Raw genomic sequence first — 10,640 nt, 5'->3', positions numbered from 1 at the left:
GGCTGGCCCTTGCGCTGCCTTTCTGGCTTACTCCCAGTCCAGCACTACAGAATGTGCCCTTGGGACTGCCCTTCAGGCCTCTTTCTGTTCAACCCTACTTTGTGCAGGGCCACCTACATCCTTGCCCTCTCAGGGCCTTCACAACTATCCCCAACCAGGGGCCGCTGGGGTCTTCCCCCCGGCAGGCTCAGGTGACTGCAGCTGTGCCTGGCCCTCATACCCACCAAATTGTGGTGGCAAGGGGTTAAGGTGCCCTGACCTGCCTTTCACTGGGGAGGTAACTGGCCTGGCATTTCCTGGGGGCTCCTGCACCACCAGGAGCCCCACTAGGCCACCCATCCCTGGCAGGGTTCAGTTTTAGGTCATGCCCAGGACCAAGAGTCTAATGCTTTTACCTTCTAGATGTTCCTGCTGCAGCTCAGCCAGGCAACATTTCTGCCTGGGCTGGCTGCAGCAAACTGCAGCCTTTATATCCCTTGTTTTCAAAATGGTTGGCACCATAAGGCACCTGCTGGCTGCCTGGCTCTGCCCTTAAAGTGGCAGGCACCCAAAGTGCACTGCCATAATCCCTTATTTAGATATATTTAGAAAGAGGTGGAACTAACTAGTCTAAAATGATTTTTTTAAAGAAAGTAAAGAGTAAATTGAAATCTTTAAATGCAAATTTCTTCAGAACTTTCTCACCAACAGAACCTCACATTTGGAACAAAAGCAAATTTCAAAATTTTCCTCTAAAGAATATGCATCTCAGCACAGCTTCAATGGCATGCAATATGAATGTGGTCAGAGGGTATAAATGATACACGCTTTCACCCTTTCAATGAGAAAAGTATATATCTGGTATTGGTAGGAGAAAAAAGAAAAGATTGAGCAGTTGGCACCCATAGGAAATGATTACACTTCCCAAATAAGTTAGGGAAGGGCAAGCATAAAATTACCCAGGTGGCTGTGGCTCCCTGTGCCACCTTCCATTCCATTTCTTTTTTCTCATGCCTCAACTCCACCAAGTTCAGATATGCAAACACATTGTCCATCAATTCCTCACATCCTGTTATATCAGTTCTTCTCAAGTCTTCCCCTACTTGGACATTAAATTACCCATATACTCAATGGCGTAACTGGAGAGGAAGGGGACCAGGGCAGCAGCCTCAGGCACCACTTTTGAGGGTGGGGGAAGTGCAAAAATAGCCACTGCCATGGTGGGCACTATGGCAAACAGTGCTATCCCCTGTATCACAGCTGCCCTGGGTGCAGAGCTGCGCTGCTACACCTCTGCACATGCTATTGTTCACTTTAGTTTTACCTTGGCTTTCTGCCATCAAAACACTCTTACATGATCCTTATTAAGGATCCATAGCTGTGGAGCATTCTACTAACAAGGGAATGTCCCACAAAGCTTAAAATCAAGAGGAGAGAGCAGAAGGGGTGAACTGTGAGGGAACAGTTTGCAGGGAAGGAAGCCAGCTGTGAGCAGAACAGCTTGCTACAGCAAGCAGCCGGGCTGTTGTGCTAGAGCCAGAGGGGTTCCTTTCCTAGTGCCTAGGACAAAGAATCAGGATTAGGTTTTCTTTTGTTTATTTGGTTGTCTGACTTAAGGACTATGCTATAGTTAGGAGAACTGGATGAAGAGCTGAGAAAGTAAATCTGCCTGCAGAAGCCAGCAGGTTAAGCAACCTGCTTACAAGCTTCCTTTATGTTACACCCTTTGGCCAACAAGTCATACCCTGAAGAGAAGCAAATTTCTGCTGGAGCCTTTTATTTATTTATTTGTTTGTTTCCTGCTTTTACATTGACTGAATTTACTTTGAAAGTAGGGGAAGAATCACCTAAGCAAGCAGCTCTTCCTACATTTTGATTTAAAATAGTAAACTCCCTTTTCCTTCGATTTCCACCTCCTTTTGCCTAATCCATAATGTACATTACCAACACTATCTTATTCCTTAACTGAAAAGACATAATTAATCATACACTATACCAAATAACATGAGAGAGTTGTCAATGGAGAAGATTTATTCATAGCCAGAAAGAGCTAGTATTAAGAGCCTCCAGTAGCATAACCAGGGTAGGACAACCAGGCCAGCTACTCCAGGCACCAGCTTAGGGGGACAGAAAAAAACAAACCACTTTCACTGCTGCTGCAGCCACAAGACTGCACCAGAGGCACAGTGGCAACTGGAAGTCATTTGTGCCACAGCTGCCCTGGGTGCCAGGGTGCATTGTTACACCTTTGATGGTCTCCCATCAGAAACTCTGGCTTCATCTTTCAACCTCAGTGATACAGGGAAGCAAATCAGTGTGACCTCTTCATGCTAGAAGTGAATAAATCTTGGATGAGACCACTGCACTTGATACAGTCAGCTACAGCTGTCATGAAAGAACATTGTTGTTGGCAATCCCTTGATTAGAGGATGATCTCTCCAGTTAATGTTTTCCATTTCATCACTTGTTCTTCCTCCTCCCACCCAATTTGCAGCTGTTTGAAATATGCTGTGGTTTTTACCTCCCTGGGGATCAGCAGCAAATGGTCCAGCCAGCAGGGCCAATTGGCAGGAGGGGATGGGAAAGTGGTGAAATGAAAAACATTAAAGGAGCTGCTACAGGGGGCACTTCCAGTGCAATTTACAGAGATCCCTAGTCATAAGACATTCATTGCTGCCCACAGGGAGCTCTATAAATTGACTGAACTGATCCTTGATGGTGAAGCTGACTCCATGAACATGTCTGTCCTGGACCTGTTTCCCCTTCCAGAAAAAGGTGTAGCCTCCACTGTCTTTTCTCAGCTGACCCTCATCTGGTTGTCTTGTCTGACTCAGAGCTGCAATGTCAATGTTGTTTCTCACTAGCTCCCTGATTGAGAGAGCAGTTCTTCTTTCCAGTTGTTCATTGTCTCAATTATCCATCAAGGTGCAAACGTTCCATGATGTGAAAATTGTTGTCATCTTATCATGCTTGCAACCACATTGCGAGTGATCCCATTGGATGCGGTTATCCAGCCAGGAGCAGAATAATATAGCTGAGGTTTATGGCAACTTTTGAGTCCTTTTCCCAGGTAGGGTGAGCAGAGGAGATCCTAAATAGGACTGCTCAGTCATGATAATGTTGCCCTGTGGGGTCAGGCCAACTCTCAGGATCTCAATATTGCGCCGTTAGAAAGGAGGGTGTGACGCATTTGCACATATACAAACACACAAATCAGTTAGGTGCATACATACACACGCTACCAACTCAGGCACATACACATCAAACTAGCCTAGGCACATGCATACCTATCACCAATTCAAGCACATACACTATACACCCCAAAAGTTAGACAAAAATCAATTGTCGATACCCGCACACTCAGTACACATACACAGATCACTAATTCGTATATCACACACACACACATACACACACACACACCCCACCTATGCATAGGTAAGTTCCTAACTTGGATGGCACGGTATGTGTGTGCGCGCTTGGGGTACCTGGGATACTTGGGGGAAGGTTAAGGTGAGAGAGAGAGTGTTAAAGTGTAGGGAGTGAAAGTTGCCAGAACTGAGATTAGAACCAGTGAACTAGAGAGAAGCTGGCTGAGGAACTGAGGCTTGGGGTTACTTAAGGTAGATTGGGGCCGGAAACTGAGGCAGACAGCTGAGATATTGGGTTGGGGGGCAGATAAGTGGTGGCAAGGAGGAGACAGCTAGGAAAGAGAGGGAGAGGGAGAAACCTGGGAGCTTGGGACTGGAAACAGGCTGACAGCTTAGAGACTGGGGGGCAGATAAGTGGTGGCATGGAGGAAACAGTCAGGAAACAGACAAAAACCCAACTTGTGGTTTCAAAATAACAGGTTTATTAAACAGACAACATGCTACACAGCCCCATGAAGTTATTGGTTCACACAAGCACTCACAATAGCAGCAGGAAAAAGAGACTCAGTGGAAGGGTTGGAGTCCAGTTGGGGAAGAGAAGCAGAGTCCAAGTCCTTGGTTGAAGAGGAGAACTGGGGTGATAGCTACCTATCCAGGCTGGAAAGGGATCCTTGTCCCGTGTTGTCCAGAGGGGGGTCGCCGGCAGGGCCTCTGGGTGGATAGGTGGTGTGGCATGGTGCTGGTCCAGATGGAGAGGGCGTCCCAAGGAGTCAGTCTTCACTACCCCTTTTTATGGGGCAGACTATCTCTGATCTCCTATGCAGAGGGCCTGTCCAGGCAATGTCAGTCCTGTCCCAGAGGACTCTAGGTGTTCTTACTGAGCATGTGCAGCCTTGGCACAATGGTGGGTTGCTTCATCTTTTGTTTCTTGAATGCTGAGGGTGGTTCCAAGGGCTGGGTCATTGGTCCAGGTACTGGTGTTAATGGTTTGGTCATTCAGAGGGAGTTATTTTAGACCTACTGCCATTGTCTCTCAAGCACCCTCATTCATTCCCATTCATTCAGGAACAAGTTACATAGGAAGGGTAGGTGCGAGTCATGGGTTACACAACCGGGCCTGGGGACAAGATGGAGACTTGACAAACAAAATGGAAACTTGACATGACTTATGCTAACTTACATATGTAGGCCTAAATCATATAGTACCAGTAAAACAGTAATATAGAACAGTAAAAATCAATATAAATATAATAATTATACAAATATAAAGGAGAAAAAACAAAACAAATACTACTACCAAAATAAAATGCTAAAACTTATCTTATGTCTTAGCTCACTTATACTTATCTATAGGGAATAGAGAGGGAAAGAAAAAGTCAGAAATGGTTGGGGAAGGGGAGGGAATGAATTTTAAAAGAAAAAAAAAAAAAGAAAAACTGGAGGGTTTGCTACAATAGAAGCTGCCAAATTGCACCCCTGCCTCAATCCAGGTGCAAGATGACCATCAGGCTGCCACTGCCTGCACGCAGATCCATGGCTAGAGACTATCGGATTTACTAGTTCTGTCTCCATCACCAATTGTCCATTACCACCAGGCTTTTGAAGGTTGGTACAGGAGAGCATTATTGTTTTCTGTGGTAAAAGCCTACATGTGACTTCATTTAACATAAAGAAGCTGATGCACTGAAACAGCAACCACACAGTCTTAACAAAGTGAAGATCCAGGCCCAGTGGCAAGCAAGGACCCTAGACAACAGGAGACCTCCATTTTGCTGTAGACTTCTTCCATCTTTGCAGCCACTGTAATCCTGACCTCTTCTCTGCTTAATCCACCATTGAGGATTGAACCATGGTTTGGGACCTCTCCTCAGGCTTGCTTGCCCAGGGTGACCCTGCCAGGAGTGTAATAGCTCTGAGGAGCATTGGTATTTGGCCCCTATTACTCAAAGGAGAAGGAACAGCAGGCTAGCCTTGCTATGTAGGCAGACAACTGAGCCAACTTGTTAGGCCCCAGCTCAAGTCTGGGTTCGTGCCCGGTATGCAAAGGCCAATAAAGATACCAGGGGTGAAAGTATAAAAAAGATTTATTGCTAGCAATAAAAGGTGCAAGCGGAATAATTTCACAAGACAAGCACACACATATTCAATACTGAGCCCCTTATATACAAGAGGTTGAATCTTCATAAACATCCTTGTTTGCTAATTGGTCATAAAGGAGTGACACAAGGAGTTCTTTAATGAGCATGTCTCTATACCTGTGTTTTAGCTATGTATCTCATTAACATACATATATGTTTCATTAGCCTATATCTTCCCCACCTAGGGGTGTGATTTTTAGTATTATAATGAGCTCTTTGTTCCAGTACCTCTGATTCTGTTTTTTGTTTTCAAGCTTCCTCTATCTAAGACTGTCTGCTCCTTATCATTGCAGATGGGCATTCGACACATAACATTCACTTTTGCTTAAGCTTTGCATAGTAGTTTCTAGGTCAAACCTTACATTTCCCTCATCTGGAGCATTCATAATTATTATTAATTATGATTGCTCCATTCAATTTGACTTAACACAAATCTAGTATTCTCAGCTTTCTTTGTTTGCAAAATCATTTGATTTACCTTAGGCCTGAAGATAGATGCGATGCAAACCAGTATACATTGGATACAAAAACAAACCATAATCCCTATAAAACAAACCAGAATAACCATACAAAATAACTGTTTCAACCATCCAAAATTGGGAAGCCAGGAAGTTAACCAGGAAAAGTCTAAGCCAGATGATTCTTTCAAAGTCTGTGTCAATTGTTGTAAGGCACCAATTTTGTCTTCAATTATCACAGAATTATCAGTGAGGTTGAAGCAGCATATTCCTTTTAAGGTTTCACACCCCAGATTGTGTCGTAACAAGAGATAATCAATAGCGGCTCTATTCTCTAAGACAACGTCCCTTAGTTGTTTTTGTTCAGCATTCAAGGCTGAGAGCGCTCGAGATGTAGCATTTAGTCCTTTTGCTAAAACACAGGCCACTGCATTAAGATTTCTGCTATTACTTACAGCAAGACCCGGAACCCCCACCATAGATGCAGCTAATGCTATGTATTCTGCCTTAGATAATAGTCCAGGGGAATCATTCTCGTCACAATCAGCAGTGAGAGTAGTGTATGCTCGTTTAAACCTCCCACCAAGAGGGGTTTGTTCAGTGTGCATTAGGTCAGACTTCCTTGAAAGAGCTGCAGTTACCCGGGCAATGGTGCATGGTCCCCCAGTAGCATTTGCTGGAAGGTATGAATATATCATTCTCCCGCAGGCCAGAAACCATCCTCGAGGAAGGACGGTATGTGTGTATACATAGGATATTTGACTGGTCTTATTACAGAAGATTTTTCTACCTTGGTTCAATTCAAAGCAATTATTGGTACAATTCACTATTAAGAAACATTCAGAAGCATTAGCTGTTGCCTGAACCCGTACAGAAAACATGTCTCTGCTTTTCTCTTTTACAATAGTCCCCCACTTATATATATCCTGATATGTATTTTCCTTCTCTACATCTTTCAGCATAGTATAATCCTGTAAAATTTTCAAAGGGGTAGGTACTGCAATTAAGCATGAGGTAAAAACCAGATGAGCATTGATTCCCCCTGCCAAGCAGAAGTCTGTTCTATTTAATATTTCCTGGGCCAGATAAATCCAGACATTTTCCTGAGGGTCAAATTCTTGTGGTAAAAGATTTTCCCCTCCTATAAGTAGGAGTGGACAGATCAGGGTGCCCCACACTAAAACCTTGAACAATTTCATAATAAGGCTTGTAAAACTTGATCAAAGATTGACAAATTATTCAAAGTTCCTTTCTTTTGAATAGGAATTTTAAGTCTCTTATTGGCTCCACCTTCCACTGTTCTCTGCCTCCGGTCCCGGAGTTTGCAGGAGTTTCTTCTTGTTCTGGTTCAGCCACCGGCTTTAGGCAACTGGAATGTATCCAAGTCTTGATTCCTTCGAGCTTTGCTGCCGTCGGGGTCGTTAAAAGTACCCTATATGGGCCCTTCCATCTGGCTCGAAGTGGTTCCTCATTCCAATCTTTCACAAGAGCGTAACTCCCAGGTAATAATCGATTTTCCGGGGCAGGAGACTGGTTCTGTGTCTGCAGCACGTCCCGTACCTGCTGATGGATGGAAGACAAAACAGAAACCAAAGACCATACATATTCTCTAATCATTCCCTCTCCTAAAACATGTAACTGTTGTTCAGTACCCATGGGCAGACTCAGAGGGTAAGGCTTACCATACATTACCTCAAATGGGCTTAATCCCAATTTAGAATGTGGTGCAACCCTTACTCGCAACAGGGCCAAGGGTAGGGCCTCTGGCCATTTGAGTCGAGCTTCTTGGCAAATCTTTGCAAGGTGTCTTTTTAAGGTCTGATTCATACGTTCCACCTTTCCACTGGACTGGGGTCTCCAAGGGGTGTGTAAATGCCAGCTGATTCCCAGGAACTCAGAAACCTTTTGAGTAATTTGTGCAATGAAATGTGGACCATTGTCTGACCCTATTCCTTTTGGAAGTCTGAAGCGAGGTATGATTTCTTGTAGGAGGGCCTTGACCACCTCTCGGGCTTGGGCAGTCCGACATGGGAAGCACTCAACCCAATTAGAGAAAGTGTCCACAAAGACAAGGAAATATCTCATCCCCTGTTGCCGGGGTAACTCAGTAAAATCCACCTGCCATTCTTCTCCTGGCCCATTGCCTATTCTCTGATGTCCTGAAGTTTCTTTTCTCCCTCCTTTTGGGTTATTTCTCTGGCAGACCTCACATGTCTCTGATACCTTCTTGGCAGCCTCTCTTAATCCCACTCCAGTTACATAGTGACTGATCCACCTTATCAGGGCCCTGGGTCCATAGTGGGTGCCATGATGAGCGCTCTTTACTACCACATGAACCCAGGCAGCTGGGATGATAATGCGGCCATCCTTTGCTACTAGCCACCCGTGCTCCCCCTTCTTTGCTTGAAACTCTCTTATCAATTGTTTGTCTCTTTCCCCATACTGTGGTGTCACAGGCTGGTATAAGTCTGGGAGGAGAGGTAACAGATTACTTACTTCGGGCAGCAAGTCTGTCTGAGGTTTTTTAGCTGCTTTCTTTGCTGTAGCGTCAGCAAATCGATTACCTTTTGTGGATGAATCATCATTTTTCTTTTGATGAGCTTTGCAATGCATTACCGCTACCTCTTTTGGTTCCCAGACTGCCTTAAGGAGGGCTTTTATCTGCTTGCTATGCTTAATGCCTGTTCCTTTTGAATCAAATAGACCTTGCTCTCTCCATAGCGCTCCGTGAGCATGTAAAACAAGGAAAACATATTTAGAGTCAGTATAAATATTGACAGTTTTGTTGGCCGCCAATTGCAAAGCCCGAGTCATAGCAATGAGTTCAGCCTTTTGAGCTGAAACAGATGGGTTTAAAGGTCCTGCTTCTATCACATTCTGTGTAGTCATGATAGTGTATCCGGATTTTCAAATTCCATTCTCTATACTCGAGCTGCCATCAGTGTAGAACTCCAGGTCAGCTTTTTCAAGAGGTCTGTCTCTCAAATTTGGTCTGGAAGAATAAACAGTTTCCAATGTTTGCAAACAGTCATGCACAAGATCTGGTGTGTCACCCATAGATGGCAACAGTGTTGCTGGATTTACATTGCGAGAAATGGTCAATTTTATTTCAGGCTTATCTAGGAGGATGGCCTGATATCGAGCCATTCGTCCCGGAGTTAACCAGTTCCCTCCTTTCTGTTCCAAGACTGTAAATACTGCATGAGGAACATATACACTCATTTCATGGTCTAAGGTTAATTTTTCAGCTTCTTGTATTAGCAGACAGGTGGCAGCAACAGCCCGGAGACAAGCAGGCCATCCACATGACATAAAGTCTAATTTTTTTGAAAAATATGCCACTGGTCGTTGCCAGCTACCCAATTTCTGTGTTAAGACTCCCACGGCTACCCCACCTCGGTCATGCACAAAAAGGGAAAAAGGCTTACTCATGTCCGGTAGTCCTAAGGCGGGTGCTTCAATGAGAGCCTGCTTTAACTGGCAGAATGCTTGCTCACACTCTTCAGTCCATTCGAGTACCTTTTCATCTCCGTGTGTTGCCTCATATAGAGGTTTTGCAATAACCCAAAAATTTGGAATCCAAATCCTGCAAAAACCTACTGTACCTAAAAATCCTCGTAGTTGTTTCTTTGTTATTGGGGGTGCCAGCCGGCATATAGCTTCTTTTCTTTCAGGCAACAGGGCTCTCTGACCAGGCTGTAATTCAAATCCTAAGTATGTGACTTTCTGGGATATGGGCTGCATTTTATTTCTGGAAACGCGATATCCTTGTTGACCCAGAAAATTAAGGAGGCAAATTGTTCCTTCCAGGCAGCTTGCTTCAGTGGTGGCTGTTAAAAGCAAGTCATCCACATATTGCAAAAGAGCACAGGACAATGGCAATTCTAGCCTGCGTAAATCCTTGCTTAATGCATTGCCGAATAGGGTTGGGCTGTTTTTAAATCCTTGGGGTAAAACAGTCCAGCACAACTGAGTCTTAATGCTAGTATCTGAGTCTTCCCATTCAAATGCAAATATTTCCTGAGATCCCCTCTCTACCGGTATACAGAAGAAAGCATTTTTTAAATCAATAACCGTAAACCAGTTATGATCTGGGTTCAAAGCAGATAGCAAGGTGTACGGATTAGGCACGGCCGGGTATATACTCACAACCACTTTATTTACAGCTCTCAAGTCTTGGACGAAACGATATTCATTACTCTTAGGCTTCTTCACAGGCAAGATGAGTGTGTTAAAAGCTGATGTACATTCACGGAGAAGGCCATACTCCAGGAACCGTTCAACTAACGGCTTCAGTCCTTTCCTGGCTTCCATCCGCATTGGATATTGTTTCACACATGGAGGCTGGGCCTCTGGCAAAAGTTGAATCTTCACAGGGTCAGCATTTTTAGCCTTCCCGGGTCGGTGACCTGCCCATACCCATGGAACAACAGCATCGAGCAGGGGTTGAGGAATATCCGGTGTACTCTCCTCTTGGAGAAGGCCGAGAAGGCAAGCCTGTAAATGCCACCCCTTTTCAGGAGGCACTGTTAAAAACATTTGCCCATCCTGGAACGACAACGTAGCTTGCAGTTTACAGAGGAGGTCTCTCCCTAAAAGGGGAACGGGGCAGTTTGGCATGTACAAGAATTGATGAGTAACTTCGGCCTGCCCAAGATTACAGGTCATTGGCTGTAGGAAGGATCGTGTTACTG

At 44.6% G+C, this 10,640-nt stretch overlaps 1 protein-coding gene across 2 annotated transcripts in view; it reads right to left on the bottom strand.

Annotated features, from left to right (window-relative positions):
* Positions 1 to 5,416: 5,416 nt before the first annotated feature.
* The window catches only part of LOC132252445 (syncytin-A-like), a 39,676-nt gene continuing 34,452 nt past the window's right edge, over positions 5,417 to 10,640 (bottom strand). The window contains exon 2 of one of the 2 annotated variants that reach the window (XM_059733296.1): positions 5,417 to 7,509. In XM_059733296.1, coding sequence (XP_059589279.1) covers positions 5,883 to 7,145 — 1,263 coding nt within the window. In that variant the 5' untranslated portion in view covers positions 7,146 to 7,509 and the 3' untranslated portion in view covers positions 5,417 to 5,882. The remainder of the gene's footprint in view (positions 7,510 to 10,640) is intronic. The other variant, XM_059733302.1, reaches the window with a different exon arrangement.

The sequence above is a fragment of the Alligator mississippiensis genome, chromosome 1 (assembly GCF_030867095.1).
Source record: "Alligator mississippiensis isolate rAllMis1 chromosome 1, rAllMis1, whole genome shotgun sequence".
NCBI classification, from domain to species: domain Eukaryota; kingdom Metazoa; phylum Chordata; order Crocodylia; family Alligatoridae; genus Alligator; species Alligator mississippiensis.
The sequence above is the reverse complement of the archived record's forward strand: the minus strand, read 5'-3'. Positions and strand labels throughout refer to the sequence as shown.